Here is a 17,079-nt window from a genome sequence, read left to right as displayed (position 1 = left end):
GGAGCTGCTCCCTCCCTGCCATCCCCTGCAGTGCAGGCGCCTTCCTCGCAGCAGCCCCTGGTCTCCTCTCTTCCCCTCACAGCTTCTGTCACAGCATGTATAACCTGGGGGGCTGAGAATATGGGGTGTCTAATCTCTGTGTCAGTAGACACATTTGCTTCAGGCCCCCTCTACCTTCCTCCATGGAAGAAGGCACAGAATCACAGAATCATAGAGTATCCCGAGTTGGAAGGGACCTACAAGAATCATCGAGTCCAACTCCTGGCTCCACACAGGTCTTACCCCCAAACTCCTACCATATGACCAGGAGCACATTCCAAATGTTTCTTAAACTCCAGAGCTCTTGTCCCTCTGCTGTCTGTGCAGGGCAGATGGCACAGGGCTGTGAGGACAGGCGCTACCTCACTGACACCAAAGCCTCTGCACTGGTTTGGGTCTGCCCTGCCTGCCCATGCCTGCTTCTCTCCCTTGCCCAGCGTGGCAGCTGGTGCTGCCTGATTCTGACAGGGAGTGCTGTGCACGGAGGGTGAAGCAGGAGGAGATGCTCCCTGTTCTCCGGCCAGACACGCACAATCCACCTTCTGGTTTTGTCTCCTGGGTATTGAACAGGGAAGATGCTCACAGAGGCACAGAGCCAAACACCCCTCACTCAGCACAGGGAGCCACTGCCCAGGAACCTTCCCTCTTGGAACCTTGAATGGAGCAGAGCAGGCTCACTGGGAGCTGCTGGGGAGAGGATGCTGCAGTGTACAGGACACTCAGCAAGCACACAGCAGGGATCCAGACAGGGATATAGGCAAAGGTCTTCTTGGAAACAGGGAATGTAAGGCTTTAATTGGGAATTTTCTCAATTTTGCTCAGAGACATTACTCGTAACACTCTCTATTTTTTTTTTCTCATTTGGCAGTGTCCATGTCCAGAACCAGCAAATGTCCAACATCAGCTCTGTGAGTGAGTTCTTCCTGCTGGCATTCGCAGACACGCGCGAGCTGCAGCTCCTGCACTTCGCGCTCTTCCTGGGCATCTACCTGGCTGCCCTCCTGGGAAACGGCCTCATCCTCAGCGCTGTAGCCTGCGACCACCATCTGCACACCCCCATGTACTTCTTCCTCCTTAATCTTGCTCTCCTCGATCAGGCCTGCATCTCCACCACTGTCCCCAAAGCCATGGCCAATGCCCTCTGGGACACCAGGACCATCTCCTATCAAGGCTGTGCTGCACAGATCTTATTTTTTGTTTTCTTGGTTGGAGCAGAGTATTCCCTTCTCACCGTCATGGCCTACGACCGCTACGTTGCCATCTGCAAGCCCCTGCACTACGGGAGCCTCCTGGGCAGCAGAGCTTGTGCCCAGATGGCAGCAGCTGCCTGGGGCAGTGGCTTTCTCCATGCTGTCCTGCACACGGCCAATACATTTTCCCTGCCCCTCTGCCGAGGCAATGTTTTGGACCAGTTTTTCTGTGAAATCCCTCACATCCTCAAGCTCTCCTGCTCAGATGCCTACCTCAGGGAGGCTGCGCTTCTTGTAATTAGTTTCTGTTTAGCATTTGCGTGTTTTGTTTTCATTTCATTTTCTTATGTGCAGATCTTCAGGGCTGTGCTGAGGATGCCCTCTGAGCAGGACCAGTACAAAGCCTTTTCCACGTGCCTCCCTCACCTAGCTGTGGTCTCTCTAACTCTCAGCACTGCCTTGGTTGCCTACCTGAAGCCCCCCTCCATCTCTTCCCCATCCCTGGACATGGTGGTGTCATTTCTGTACTCGGTGGTGCCTCCAGCAGTGAACCCCCTCATCTACAGCATGAGGAACCAGGAGCTCAAGGACGCCTTGTGGAAATTCATTGGATACATGTTTCTTTTCCATCAATAGTGTGCCTATAATATTAAATGGATGCACAGGTTATCTGAACAATCTCTTTGTACAATAGCTTGCAATTCTTTTATTATTATTAATATTATCTCTTAAAATTCTGATTTTGGTTGAATTCTGTTCATGGCATTCTGTCTATTATATTTTTTTTAATTTATTTGCTTTCACCCAATCATCCTATATACCTGCAGAACTTTGCTTCCTGTTTGGATAAGGAGAATAAAGAATCCACGAGAACTTCATTGGTCTCAGATGCTATCTCTTCCCATCTCCTCTGGAGCTGCTGCCACACAGAGGAGCAGCCCCAGTGGACCTTGAGACTACCCTTTGAGACTCGTCCCTTTGAATACCCTTTGAATACCCCTTGAGACTCGTCCTGTTATTCTTTTCATCCCTTGCTAAGATCAGTTCCATCCATGCCTTGGCTTTCCTTATCCCATCCCTCCACGTATGAAACTGAAACATGTGAGAGGTCCTGGGAAAAGTAGCCCTGGATCCACAGAAGCCATCTGGGAAACAAAACTTGTACACAGGAAGTGTGATTTTGTGGAAGAATAGAGCTGATAGGCACATTGTGCAGGATGCTCCTAAAGACCTCTGTGTCGTTTTCCCTCCTGATTACAATGCCACTTCCTTCTCAGGAATGGAGGAGCCAACAGAGGTGAAAAAGATACTCTGTGATCATGAATGTCATCAGAAAGATGATCCCAGTAAGATATGGGGAGGTCAGGAGCAGCTTGAGCAAGAGACATGTGAGATTTTGGGGTGGGAAGAGGAGCATGGCCAGCAGAAATTAATGATTTCATAGAGGTAAGAGCATTCATGCAATGCCGGTAGTGCAGTAAGGCTGACTTAAAACAGCCATATATGGCCCTTACTTTACTTGAGCTAGTAATTTTAACACTAAATAAACCTAAATGCTACTACAACAAACTGAAAGAAATCAATTTTTTCTCTTGATAACGGTAATCCTTTCACTTAACACATACATTAAAATGTCTTATTTAACCCTAGATTCATTGATAGACAAAAAACACCCGTAAACCACAGAGCTTGTCCATACCTTAACCACAGAGCTGACAGCACAAGCAGAACACCAAACACTCCCACTAAATCTTTGCTTAATCTCTAACCCAGAAAGTAAAAAGAGGTACCGAGAGGGCTAGAGAAAGCTCAGCTCTGCCTCAGGATCTAGTGCCCCAGCAGCAGGAATGTGACTGTGGCAGTGGCTGTGAGGTCACTTCTGTCTCTGCACTTGATAGGGCAGCAGCAGGAACGTGTCACAGAAAGGGGCTGTGAGGTCACTTGTGTCTGGAGGTGGCAGGTCAGCCTTGACTTCTCCCTGGGAGTTGCACTTTTGGGCTGACATCTGGCAGTGGCCCTGCTAGGCCAGCAGAAGGCACCTGCTTGGCATGCTGACTGTGGGATCCCCTCTTCCTCCAGAGCCAGGAGGACCCAGACAGAAAGCAGGCCTGTGGTGTAATTGCCTGAAGTAACTAGGAAAATAAAACTAACATTCACATTTTTAAGGAAAAGGTACAGCATTGAAAAGGTTTTCAGGGTAGGGCATAACTGCATTACCTGAGTGTTCCCGAGGCTCCCAACCTTAGATGCTATCGCGCTGGGGAAACTTGGTGTGCTAGCCCTAAGGAACAGCACGGAGCGTGGAGTGGAGTGGAGACACCACGGCTAGGCTCTGTAATCAGGTGGGGCCTCGATTGTTCTTGTGCACAAAGCTGCACTTTTTGCCACCCTGAACCAAAGACCTGTCATGTTTTGACAAATGCTGTACCCTAGTGTACTTTTTGCTCATTATAATATCATTATAATACCAAAACACACCTCCATCCCAAAAGCTACCCGCCTCCAAGGTGCGACCACCCCTCACTGAGCATGCGCCCTGAATTTCTCGGAGCCTATTACTTTAAACAGAGACGGGAAAACTTTACACCAATCATAACTAAGATATGCTTGACTAGAGCCACTCAAGCTCCACCTAAAAGATAGAAAATAATATAAATTGGCCCAAGAGAGAGGGGATGTTAGTTAGGGAAGATACCATCGTCAGGGGAGATACCATCCCGAGGACATACAGCATCCTTAGGACCTCCTGACTCCTGGGATCAGTCAATGGGCTGAGCCTCTCTTCCCCCCCCATTGGGACACCTTTGGGTGAGATCTGAATACTTGTTTATAAATCTCTATAGAGTCTTTGATCCTTTTAAGGAGTTTTATTTCTAGGCTGCGCACCTGTGACACCTGTAACGTCTGTAACATCTATAACATCTATAACACCTGTAACATCTGTAACACCAATAACATCTGTGTATTTCATGCATACTAGCTTGCTTTTGCAGACAGTCACTATCGCCGGCAATCCAAAAGAACCTGATTATCTGTTGCTGTAATAAACCATACTTGATTGCATTGTGATAGCTCTCATTAAGTGCAACTAGGGTGAGGGTGGTTATCCGTGATAGTTCAGTGTTCTGAATCTAACCAGACCCCCAGACGGTTAATGCGTTTTTGGTGAATGTCTGAACGGACCCCCAGACGTTTAACGCGTTTTTGGTGAATGTCCGACTGGTTCAGTACCCTGAATCCGACCGGGCCTGTAACGGTTAATCAGCTACACCCCTTAACGCGACAACGGCCAAGCCTTGTGCCTCCTGCTGCCCACTCATGGACTCAAGCAGAAGGGACAGGACAACCCATCTGGGGGCCTTCTTTCTGTCTGGGTCCTCCTGGCTCTGGAGGCAGAGGGGATCCCACAATCAGCATGCCAAGAAGGTGCCTTCTGCTGGCCTAGCAGGGCCACTGCCAGATGTCATGACCTCTCCATATCTTATTGGGATCAGCTTTCTTATGACTTCCATAATATAGCGAGTATATGTCACACCTTTATGGGCAACTCTGTTCTTCAGAGCGAAGTGGCACTGTAGTCAGGATGTACTAACTGTAGACAGTGGCACTGTACTCTCAGCCTTTCTTCATAGGAGAGGTGCTCCAGCCCCTTGATCATTTTTGTGGCCCTCCTCTGGACCCGTTCTAACAGACCCACATCCCTCTTGTGCAGGCAGCCCCAGACCTGGACGCAGGACTCCAAGTGTGGCCTCACAAGGGCAGAGCAGAGGGGCACAATCACCTGCCTCCACCTTCTGGCCACTCCCCTGTTGAAGCAGCCCAGGATGCGGCTGGTCTTCTGGGTTACAAGCACACACTACTGGCTTATCCAGAACCTTTTGGATGGCATCCCTTCCTCTTTTTTATCTACTACACCACTTAACTTGGTGTCATCTGCACACTACTTGAGGGTGCACTCCACCCCAATATCTATGTCACTGATAAAGATATTAAACAGCACCAGTCCCAGGACAGACCCCTGAGGTACAACATTCATCACCAGCCTCTAACTGGACACAGAGCATATTACCACCATCACTGTCTTGATGGTTGAGACCATCAAGACAACTCCTTGTATACTGAATGGAGCACCCATCAAATGCGTATCTCTCTAATTTGGAGACCAGCATGTCATGTGGGACCCTGTCAATGGTCTTACAGAAGTCCAAGTAGATGACATCGGTCAGACTTCTTTTGTTGTCGTATGATGTGGTCACTCCATTGTAGAAAGCCACCAGATTGGCCAGGCACTATTTATCCTTTGGTGAAGCCATTCTGGTTGTCTCGGATCACATGTGCCTTGACACGTATTCCAGGAGGATCTTTTCCATGATCTTGTCAGACACAGAGGTGAGGCTCACCATTCAGTAGTTCCTTGGGTTATCCTTTCTACCCTTTTTCAAAATGGGAGCGATGTTTCTCTTTTTCAAGTCACCAGGGACTTCACACAACTGCCAGGACTTTTCAAATATGGTGGAGAGAGGCTCTCCAACTGCATCAGCCAGTTCCTTCAGGACCCTGGGATGCAAGTCGTCAGGCCCCATGCACTTGTACATCTTGAATTCCATCAGGTTGTCTCAAACCTGCTCTTCATTTAGAGTGGGTGGGACTTTGCACCCCCAGCCTCCATCCATGGGTTCAGGGAAATGAAAAACTTGGGAAGGCTGACTGGCAGGAAAGACTGAGGCAAAGATGTTGTTGAGTCCCTCAGCCTTCTCCACATCTGTCATTACCAGTTCACCCTTCTCATCCATCACAGGGGGTACACTCTCCTTGGCCTTTCTTTTCTGAGCAATGTATCTGTAGAATCCCTTCCTATTATTCCTTGCATCCCTTGAGAAGATCAGTTCCGTCTGTGCATTGCTGTCCTTATCCCATCCCTGCACACCCGAAACTGAAACATGTGAGAGGGCCTGGGAAAAGGAACCCTGGCTCCATAGATGCCACTTGGGAAACAAAACTTATAGGTAGGAAGCGTGATTTTGTGGAGGTGCAAAGCTGATGGGCGCATTGTACAGGATCTCCTAAAGACACGTGTGTCCTTTTCCCTCCTGACTACAATGCTACTTCCTTCTCAGGAATGGGGTAGCCAACAGAGGTGAGAGATACACTGAGATGTTAAATGTCATAAGAAAGCTGATCCCAATAAAATATGGCACAGTCAGGAGCAGCTTGGACAAGAGACTGTAGTAGATGCTAGATGCTACAGTAACACTGATTTAAAACAGCCATGTATTGCCGTCACCTTATTTGAACCAGTAATTTTAATCATTGAAACTAAATGCTACTAAATACTAAACGCTACTCCACCTCTCTGAGAGGAATCCACTACTCAAAGTATGCACTGAAGCAAAACACAGCTCATAGCCCCTTTCCCTTACTTTTCCCTTACCTTTACACTCCTGCTTACCCCAATCCCTACCCTAAACACTAACATTAAAATGCACTATTTAGCCCTACAGAAGTTGTTGGCAGGCCTTAAAATACTCTAAACCACAGGGTTTGCCCATAAGCTTCTGACAGACCTGATAGCCACAGAAGAACACCAAAGATTCCCATTAAACCTGTGTTTATCTTCTAACCTAGAATGGTGAGCCCTAGTCCCTAAAGGACTAGAGAGAGGTCAGCCCTACCTCAGGATGTCCTGACCCAGCAGAAGGAATGTGACTGTGAAGTCACTTCTGCATCTGCATGTGATAGGCCAGCAGCATGAACGTGTCATGGAAAGGGACTGTGAGGTCACTTCTGTCTGTAGGGGACATGTCACCCTTGACTTCTCCCTGGGATCTGCACTTTTGGGCTGACATCTGGCAGTGGCCCTGCTAGGCCAGCAGAAGGCACCTGCTTGGCATGCTGACTGGGGGATCCCCTCTACCTCCAGAGCCAGGAGGACCCAGGCAGAAAGAAGGCCCCCAGATGGGTTGTCCTGTCCCTTCTGCTTGAGTCCATGACTGCACAGCAGGCACAAGGCTTGGCTGTGTGTAGCCAAGAAGCTGCAAGGCCAGCAGCAGGCCCCTGGCATGGAATCTGCTGCTGAGGTGACTTGTGTCTGCTTGGCTGACAGGTTGCAAGGTTTATGATGGGTTGGGATGCCTTCTTCTGAGCTGAGAGAATGGAGCATCAGTGTGGGTGAACCTTGAGAAAATGCAGGATTTTGCCTAGAGAATCCTCTTGACATTTACAAGGAGACGAACCCAGTCCAGCATCAGAGGAAGAGGAACCCCACACATGGGGGAGACTGGGACCCTGCTGAGTGAGTAGTGGCCAGAAGGAGAGGGCCTGGGCACCACGAGGGATGTCATACGAGCAGTGGTGCCTGCTCACGAGGAACCAGGCCAGCTTCCTACAGAGCTGCCCTACGAGGAGCATGGCCACCAAGAAGATCTGAGTTATCAGACTCATTTCAGATCTGCTGTGACACCACAGAGATAATGGTATGCAGACAAAAAGGAAAGATGTGGAGGTCTGGGAGTCCCTAGCAAAGCCATGTATAGACAGGAAAGAGGGCTGTGACAAGGCTGAAAGTCCCAACAGGACCGGGTCTTTGTGTTCATATCTATGACTGTTATCTCTGCCACTGACGCCCATGAGGAGACAGCTTATCATTAAAGCACCAGGGCCTCATTGCCTCCTCACCCCCCACCAATGAACCAGGCAGGGGTCGTACCATTCTCCTGCACTTGGCCATGCACATCCCCATCTCCTACTGCCCCACAAAGAACCCTGAGCAAGGTGTGACTGCTAAGGATCTCCCTTCCCACAGGTTCAGGGTCAAGGCCTGGACCTTGTGCTTGGTGACACACATCCAGTTTTCCTACACATCAGTGTCACCTTCACATTGCCTTTGTCTCCTTGTCCTCACTGCCTCCAGGGTTCTGCTGTGTCAGTGCTGGCCCTCAGGGGGACTCTGCAGGAAACTTGCCTCTGACTTGGACTTCAGGAGAGATGTCTTCAATTGTCTCTGAGTGCCTGAGGTTCGTGGGCTCATCAGCAAAGCCCCCGGAGGGGTGATTGCAGTGCCTTGGGCTGGTGTTGTGCTGCTGAGCTGGGCTGGGCTCGTGGGACAGAGAGAGCTCGTGGCAAGAGGGCCGTGGTGCAGAGAGCCAGCTGTGCCCAGGAGCAGCTCCTCTGCACAGCGCAGCAGGGCTGGGGGCTCTGACCGCAGGCACCCGGGCAGAAAGGGATTCCAGGCAGCCTGGAGGCTGTGGGCAGAGGAGAGCTCAGTGCAGGAGAAACCTTTACAGCTCTGCCCACGGTAAGTCTCTGGCTGCAGGACAGTGCAGGGCAGGCTCCTGGAAGGGGTTTCTGTATGCGGAATGTCTGCCTGGCCAGGAGCTGCCAGGATGCCTCTCGTGACTTGTGCGGTGTGGAGGAGAAGATGCTGCAGGGCAGCCTTGGACAGAAGAGCAGGTCAGGGTCTGCCTGCAAAGAGAAGGCACTTTGCACTCTCTGCCTGCCTCATCCTGTTATTATTGTGGGGCAGACCGTGCATTAACAGAGTGGCTGGGTTTGCCCAGGTGATGGAGCTTCCTGTTGCATTTGAATAAGACATAAACAGGTTAGTGATGAACCCGAGAGTATCCCTTCAGTTCTCTCTGCTTACACACTGCACCAGGGCTTTGCTGAGATATTCACTAAGGACCTGCAGACAGGGAGATCTCCCCAGAGCTGTTCTCATCCCCGGCAGCTGTCTGCAGGGCTGAGCTTGGCACACAGCGGGTGGAATGGGGTCTGTGAGCATTGACGAGAGGAGCCGTGGGGACAGAGAAAGAGCTGCTGGCAGGGACAACTGCAGGCAGCAGGGACATGGGCAGGCAGTGAGAGGGAGCTGCTCCCTCCCTGCCATCCCCTGCAGTGCAGGCGCCTTCCTCGCAGCAGCCCCTGGTCTCCTCTCTTCCCCTCACAGCTTCTGTCACAGCATGTATAACCTGGGGGGCTGAGAATATGGGGTGTCTGAACCCTAAATCTTTGTGTCAGTAGACACATTTGCTTCAGGCCCCCTCTACCTTCCTCCATGGAAGAAGGCACAGAATCACAAAATCATAGAGTATCCCGAGTTGGAAGGGACCTACAAGGATCATCGAGTCCAACTCCTGGCTCCACACAGGTCTTACCCCCAAACTCCTACCATATGACCAGGAGCACATTCCAAATGCTTCTTCCACTCCAGAGCTCTTGTCCCTCTGCTGTCTGTGCAGGGCAGATGGCACAGGGCTGTGAGGACAGGCGCTACCTCACCGACACCACAGCCTCTGCACTGGTTTGGGTCCGCCTTGCCTGCCCATGCCTGCTTCTCTCCCTTGCCCAGCGTGGCAGCTGGTGCTGCCTGATTCTGACAGGGAGTGCTGTGCACGGAGGGTGAAGCAGGAGGAGATGCTCCCTGTTCTCCGGCCAGACACGCACAATCCACCTTCTGGTTTTGTCTCCTGGGTATTGAACAGGGAAGATGCTCACAGAGGCACACAGCCAAACACCCCTCACTCAGCAGAGGGAGCCACTGCCCAGGAACCTTCCCTCTTGGAACCTTGAATGGAGCAGAGCAGGCTCACTGGGAGCTGCTGGGCAGAGGATGCTGCAGTGTACAGGACACTCAGCAAGCACACAGCAGGGATCCAGACAGGGAGAGATACAAAGATCCTCTTAGAAAGAGGGAATGTAAGACTTTAATTGGGGATTAACTGATTTTTACTCACAGTCATTACTCATAACACACCGTCTCACTCTCTATATATGTTTTGTTTCTCATTTCGCAGTCTCCTTGACCAAAGTAAGCAAATGCCCAACATCAGCTCAGTGAGCGAGTTCCTCCTGCTGGCATTCGCAGACACACGCGAGCTGCAGCTCCTGCACTTCGCGCTCTTCCTGGCCATCTACCTGGCTGCCCTCCTGGGCAACGGCCTCATCCTCAGCGCCGTAGCCTGCCACCACCGCCTCCACACCCCCATGTACTTCTTCCTGCTCAACCTCGCCCTCCTCGACCTGGGCTGCATCTCCACCACTCTGCCCAAAGCCATGGCCAATGCCCTCTGGGACACCAGGGCCATCTCCTATCAAGGATGTGCTGCACAGGTTTTTCTGTTTGTTTTCTTGATTGGGTCAGAATTTTATATTCTCACCATCATGGCCTACGACCGCTACGTTGCCATCTGCAAGCCCTTGCACTACGGGCGCCTTGTGGGCAGCAGAGCTTGTGCCCAGATGGCAGCAGCTGCCTGGGGCAGTGGCTTTCTCCATGCTGTCCTGCACACGGCCACTACATTTTCCTTGCCCCTCTGCCAAGGCAATGCTGTGGACCAGTTCTTCTGTGAAGTCCCCCAGATCCTCCAGCTCTCCTGCTCAGACTCAGACTATTTCAGGGAAGTTGGGCTCATTGCCTTTAGCTTCTGTTTAGGTGTTGGTTGTTTTATTTTCATTGTGGTGTCCTATATTCAGATCTTCAGGACTGTGTTGATGATGCCCTCTGAGCAGGGCAAGCACAAAGCCTTTTCCACGTGCCTCCCTCACCTGGCTGTGGTCTCCCTGTCTATCAGCACTGCCACATTTGCCCACCTGAAGCCCCCCTCCATCTACTCCGCACACGTGGACGTGGTGGTGACAGTTCTGTACTCGGTGATACCTCCAGCAGTGAACCCACTCATCTACAGCATGAGGAACCAGGAGCTCAAGGATGCACTGAAGAAGCTATTCCAGTTGTCTTCCAGAAGCATTTAGCTACCGCTCTTCTGTTACAATGGGAAAAAGTCACAAAAAAAAATGCCATAGAATCATAGAATATCCTGAGTTGGAAGGGACTCATAAGGATCATCAAGTCCAACTCCTGGCACCACACAGGTCTACCCAAAAATTCAGACCATATGACTAAGGGCACAGTCCAAATGCTTATTAAACTCTGACCGGCTCGGTGCAGTGACTACGTCCTTGGGGAACCTGTTCCAGTGTGCGACCACCCTATAAGTGAAGAACTTCCTGATGTCCACCGTAAACTTCCCGTGCCTGAGCTTGATGCCATTCCCTTGGGTTCCATCACTGTTATTACGGAGAATAGATCGGCTCCTGCCCCTCTGCTCCTCCTCATGAGGAAGTTGTAGACTGCAATGAGGTCCCCCCTCAGCCTCCTCTTCTCCAGGCTGAACAGGCCCAGTGCCCTCAGCCGCTCCTCATACGTCTTCCCCTCTAGGCCCTTCACCATCTTCATTGCTCTCCCCTGGACACTCTCCAACAGTTCAATGTCCTTCTTGTACTGTGGTGCCCAGAACTGCACACAGTACTCAAGGTGAGGTCACACCAGGGCAGAGAAGAGCAGTACAATCTCCCTCGACCGACTAGCAATGCCGTGCTTGATGCACCCCAGGATACGATTGGTCCTCCTGGCTGCCAGGGCACACTGCTGGCTCATATTCAACTTGCTTTCAACCACAACCTCCAGATCCCTCTCTGTGGGGATGTTCTCCAGCATCTCATCGCCCAGTCTGTATGTATAGCTAGGGTTGCCCCATCCCAGGTGCAGGACCCAGCACTTGTCTTTGTTAAACTTCATGTGGTTGGTGATTTCCCAGCTCTCCAATCAGTCCAGGTCTCTCTGCAAGGCCTTTCTACCCTCAGCAGAATCTGCAATTTCTCCAAGTCTGGTGTCATCGGCAAATTTGCTCAGAACACCTTCTAGTCCTACCTCTAAATCATTTATAAAGACATTGAAGAGGACTAGCACTAAAATGGAGTCTTGGGGGACCCCACTGGTGACCATCCACCAGCCTGATGTGGCCCTATTTACCACAACACTTTGAGCCCTACCCTTCAGCCAATTGCTCATCCGTTGCATGATGTTTTTGTTAAGTTGTATGCTGGACATTTTGTCCAGTAGGGTCCTTTGAGAAACTGTGTCAAAAGCCTTACTGAAATCCAAAAAGATCACATCAGCTGGTTTCCCTTGATCGACTACATGGGTGATCTTATCATAAAAGGAAATCCAATTTTTCAAACAGGACCTATCCCTCATGAACCCATGTTGGCTGGGACCAATGACTGCTTTGTCTCCCAGGTGCGCTTCAATAACTCCTAGGATAATCTTCTCCATAATTTTACAAGGAACTGATGTGAGACTGACAGGCCTGTAGTTGACAGGGTCTTCTTTCTTGCCCTTCTTGAAAATTGGGACATTTTCCAGCTTCCAATCTACTGGGACCTCTCCAGATTCCCAAGACTATTGAAAAATAATTGAGAGGTCATGCAATGACATCAGCCAGCTCTTTAAGCACCCTGGGATGGATCCTATCTGGACCCATGGACTTGTATGGATCCGGGTGGAGCAGGAAATTCCGCACACTTTCAGGGTCAGTTGGGAGTTTGTCATTCACATTGGCATGGTTCTCCAGCTCAGGGCACCCAGGGTCCCAAAGCCCATCATCAGCATTGAAGGCAGAGGTGAAGAAAGCGTTAAACATCTCTGCTTTGCCTATGTCCTCGTCTGTGAGGAGACCTTGCCCGTCAAGTAAAGGACCTATGTTTTCTTTGGTTCTCCTTTTTTTTTGTTCACATATCTAAAAAAACATCTTTAATTGTCTCCCACAGATGTGGCCAGCTTCAACTCTAGTTGGGCTTTGGCCACACAATTTTTCTCCCTACGAACGCGAACACTGTCCCTGGATTCCTTCCACATTGCCTGACCCTGCTTCCAGCAGCCATACAATTTCTTGTTATGCCTAAGCTCCAGAAGAAGATCCCTGGTCAGCCAGGCTGATCTTCTGCACTGCCTGTTTGACTTCCAATATTTTGGAATTCCCTGATCATGTGCTTTTAGGAGGCAGTGCTTAAAGACTGTCCAGCACTGATGGATGCCAACACCTTCAAAAGCAGCTTCCCAGGGGCCTTGCTGACTAGTTCCCTGAGCAGCCTGAAGTCTGCTTTCCCCATATCCAGGGCTGAAGTTTTGGTGGCAGTTTTCCTTCTGTCACCAAAAAAGTTTAAACTCAACTGCTTCATGGTCTCTATGACTAAGACGGCCACCAATTGCCACGTCTCCCACAAGACCCTCTCTGTTTTCCAGCAACAGATCAAGGAGGGCACCTTTCCTGGTTGGCTCTCTTAGCACCTGCACCAAGAAGTTATCATCTAGGCGCTTTAAGAACCTTCTGGACCTGCTCGTGTTGGCTGTGTGATATACCCAATTAACTTCTGGCAAGTCGAATTCCCCTATAAGGACAAGGGTAGTTGATCTCAAGGTATGTCTTAGTTCCTCAAAGAATAATTCATCGGTGTCATCATCCTGGTTGGGTGGTCTGTAATAGACTCCCACGATGACATCCCCTCCATTTGTTCATCCCTTAATCCTTACTCAGAGGCTCTCAACTTTGCCATCCCCAACTTGAAGCTCCCTACAGTCCAGCCCCTCCTTCACATACATCACCACCACCCCCACCTCCTCGCCTGCCCTGCCTGTCCCTCCTGAAGAGCCTGGAACCATCTATTGCAGCACACCAGCCATAGGACTCATCCCACCAGGTTTTGCTTATGCCAATGATGTCGTAGCTGTGGGACTGGGCCAAGACTTCTAACTCATCCATTTTATTCCTCATACTGCATGCATTTGTGTAGAAGCACTTCAAATGCACCTCATTGCATGCAGCACCTTGTGGAGCTGACCGAAGGGCCTCACTGGCACACAGTCCCTCTGATTCTAGTGCACCATCACCAGCTCATCACCATGCATCATTAGCATGCCTGGTTTTATCCCTTTCCCCCTTCGACTCTAGTTTAAAGCCCTATCTATCAGTCCTGGCAACTCCTGAGCCAAAATCCTTACCCCTCTCCGAGAGAGGCGCATCCCATCTGGTGCCAGTGGAACCGGTGTCACATAGACTTTCCTGTGATCGAAAAAAACAAAGTGCTGTCGGTTGCACCAGTCCCGAAGCCATGTATTAATGTGATGAGTCTGTTTGTCAGCATTGATCCCCCTTATCGAAAGGACAGAGGCAAACACAACCTGTGCCCTTGATCCTTTAAGTAGTCTCCCCAAAGCCCTAAAGTCCCTTTTGATTGGTCTCAGGCTTCTCTTTGCTACCTTTTCATTTCCAGCCTGAAAGACCAGTAACAGGTAGTAGCCGGTGGGCCAAACCATGCACTTAACTTTCTTAGCAATGTCTCTTCTCCGTGAGAAGTCTGTGGGTTGGGCCCAGTTGTTATATTGGGCCCTCTGTCCCTTTCAGAAGGGAGTTCCCCATGATGATAACCCTATAAGCCCTAAGAAAAAGGGATGGAAAAATCTACCGCCATTCTAGAGGCAAAGATACGTGAAGTGCAAGGAAAAATATTGGCAAAAAAGTGTTCTGAAAACATTGTTTCTCCAGTTTCCAGCAGATAGTCCTCCAGACACACTAATGAATACTATGAGCAGGACTAGAGGGATCCTGCCTCAAGCCAGGGGGAGAAAACAGACAATTGTGTGTATTCGACTTTAAGGATTTAATGGCCTGGCACATCAGGCCCACAGCAGAATCAGGCTCTAGTGGACAGCGGTGCACAGTGTACTGTGATGTCATCAAGGGCCAGAACCCATTTGTATTTCTGGAGTGACAGGGGGATCCCAGCAGTTAACAGTACTGGAGGCTGAAGTGAGTCTAACAGGGAAAGAGTGGCAAAAGCATCCCACTGAGACTAGCCTGGAGCCTTTGTGCATCCTTGGCATAGACTGCTTCAAAGAGGGTACTTGCAAGATCCAAATTTCACTGGTGGGTTTTTGGCATAGCTGCCTGGGAGATGGAGGACATTAACCAGTTGCGTCTACCTTGCCCACTCTTTCACAGGACACTTCTGCTCTGGAGGTGCTGATGGCCAATGAGCAGCAGGTGCCAATCACTACCAGCCGTGCACCTGAGGCAGTATTACACTAGCAGAGACTCCCTGATTCTCCTGCATGAGCTGGTTCATCGACTGGAGAGCCAAGGACTGATCAATAAGACTCTCTCACCCTTTAATAGTCCCATATGGACAGTGCAAAATTCTAATGGTGAGTCAAAGATAACGATGGACTTCTGTGGCCTGAATCAAGTTCCACCACCACCGAGTGCTGCTGTGCCGGGTATGCTAGAACTTCATTCAGTATGAACTGGAGTCAAAGGCAGTCAAGTGCTATGCCACAATTAATATTCCTAATGCATTTTTGTCCATCCCTTTCACAGCTGTACAAAAGCCACACTTTGCTTTCAAATGGAGGGGTGTCCTGCCCACCTGGAATCAACTGCGCCAGGGCTGGAAACACAGCCCTACCATTTGCCATGGGCTGACGCAGAGTGTTCAAGAACACAGGGAAGCTCCTGAACAACTCCAGCATGCTGGTGTCATCATCACATGGGGCACCACAGCAGAAGTATTTGAGAAAGGGAAGCAAAAGTTCCAAATCCTTCTGAAAGCTTGTATTGCATTTCAACCCATTGTCTATTTGGAGGTGGTTGTGAGATAACAGACATGTGGTGCTGAGCTGCCTGCCAGGTTAAAGCACATCATGTTTGACAACCACAGTTTAAAAGCACTAATCACCCTTGTAAAAGTCATCTCCCCTGTGTTCAGAGAAGGGCATTTGGTGATGCGTTCAGTGTGTTTCAACCACCACACCCCAGCAGAGACCCTGCTGCCTTGGGGAGCTGTCAGCCCTGAGGCCTTGGGGACACCTCGAGGGAGCCCAAGGGCACAGAGCAAGCGATGCCATGGTCGGGTGCTGTGCTGCTGAGCTGGGCCGGGCTCCTGGGTCCAAGGGGAGCTCCTGGCAAGCGCTGCAGAGAGACAGCTGTGCCCAGGAGCAGCTCCTCTGCACAGCGCAGCAGGCTGGGGGCTTTGACCGCAGCTGGCACACAGAGAGGACAGGAGAGAGGGCTTGAAGGCACTGAGGAGTGCAACAACAGAGGGCAGCGTGTGGCAGGACACATCTGCAGGCTCTTGACACCGTGAGGCTCTGGCAGCAGGGCCATGCAGGTGGGGTTGCCAGAGGGGTCTTGTACAGCTGACACATCCAATGGCTGATAGTATCTGTCAGGGTGGGTCTCACTCTACTTGTAATTTGGACTAGGAGATACTTTAGAGAATGGCATTTATGAATGGGCATTTCAGGAGGAAGACTGAGGCTTGGTTAGTCTGAAGAGGAAGGCTTTTTTGGATTCTCTGCTTTAAGATTCTTGCAGTGGAGTGCAATCTGAGTGAGTGTGAGCACACAGCTTGTGAGATGGGGTCTGTTAGCATGGACAGGAAAGAGATGTGGGGAAAGAGAACCAGTTCCCAGCAAGGACATGGTCAGTCAGTGAGAGGCAGCTGCTTCCAGAAATGCTGGCCGTGGTCTCCCTGATGATCAGCACTGGCATGTGTTCCTACCTGAAGTCCCCCTCCATCTCCTTCCCATCCTTGGACATTGTAATGGCAGTTCTGTACTCGGTGGTGCCTCCAGCACTGAACCCCCTCATCTACAGCATGAGAAACCAGGAGCTCAAGGATGCAGTGAGAAAACTTCTTCAATACATGCTTCTTAAGCATCCATGATGTATATTCAGAGGATGTATAATTACTAATATTATGTTCCATATTGTGATTCATAATATATAACATTATTTTTATCGGAAGTAGTGTTATCATAACATAATCAATAACAGTAGTCCTAACTGAAATAAAAGGGTATTTGGGAAATTAATAACACAATTTTTAAAATTATTGTTCTCTGTTAGTATCTTAACAATATTTTATTTTGTTTTAAATAACATGGTTCTTAGCATTCTGAAAGTTAAATTTTGTGTTACCTTTAAATATATTATCTAATGTGCATACGGCACCA

The 17,079-nt window shown here is 49.9% G+C and overlaps 3 protein-coding genes across 3 annotated transcripts in view; all 3 read left to right on the top strand.

Moving 5' to 3' along the window:
• The window catches only part of LOC137846905 (uncharacterized), a 426,139-nt gene that overhangs the window by 41,929 nt on the left and 367,131 nt on the right, over positions 1-17,079 (top strand). The window lies entirely within an intron of this gene.
• On the top strand, positions 930-1,865 carry LOC137846915 (olfactory receptor 14C36-like). Its single transcript, XM_068665022.1, has one exon. It carries the CDS (start codon positions 930-932, stop codon positions 1,863-1,865), a length of 936 nt encoding a protein of 311 aa, XP_068521123.1.
• Positions 10,044-10,979, top strand: LOC137846914 (olfactory receptor 14C36-like). The gene has a single exon (XM_068665021.1). The coding sequence runs from the start codon at positions 10,044-10,046 to the stop codon at positions 10,977-10,979; it is 936 nt and encodes a 311-aa protein (XP_068521122.1).

Source organism: Anas acuta, chromosome W, assembly GCF_963932015.1.
Source record: "Anas acuta chromosome W, bAnaAcu1.1, whole genome shotgun sequence".
NCBI classification, from domain to species: Eukaryota; Metazoa; Chordata; class Aves; order Anseriformes; family Anatidae; genus Anas; species Anas acuta.
The sequence above is the reverse complement of the archived record's forward strand: the minus strand, read 5'-3'. Positions and strand labels throughout refer to the sequence as shown.

Excerpts from the sequence above, each read along its gene's own strand:
- LOC137846915 (XM_068665022.1), top strand. The coding sequence starts at position 930 with ATGTCCAACATCAGCTCTGTGAGTGAGTTCTTCCTGCTGGCATTCGCA.
- LOC137846914 (XM_068665021.1), top strand. The coding sequence starts at position 10,044 with ATGCCCAACATCAGCTCAGTGAGCGAGTTCCTCCTGCTGGCATTCGCA.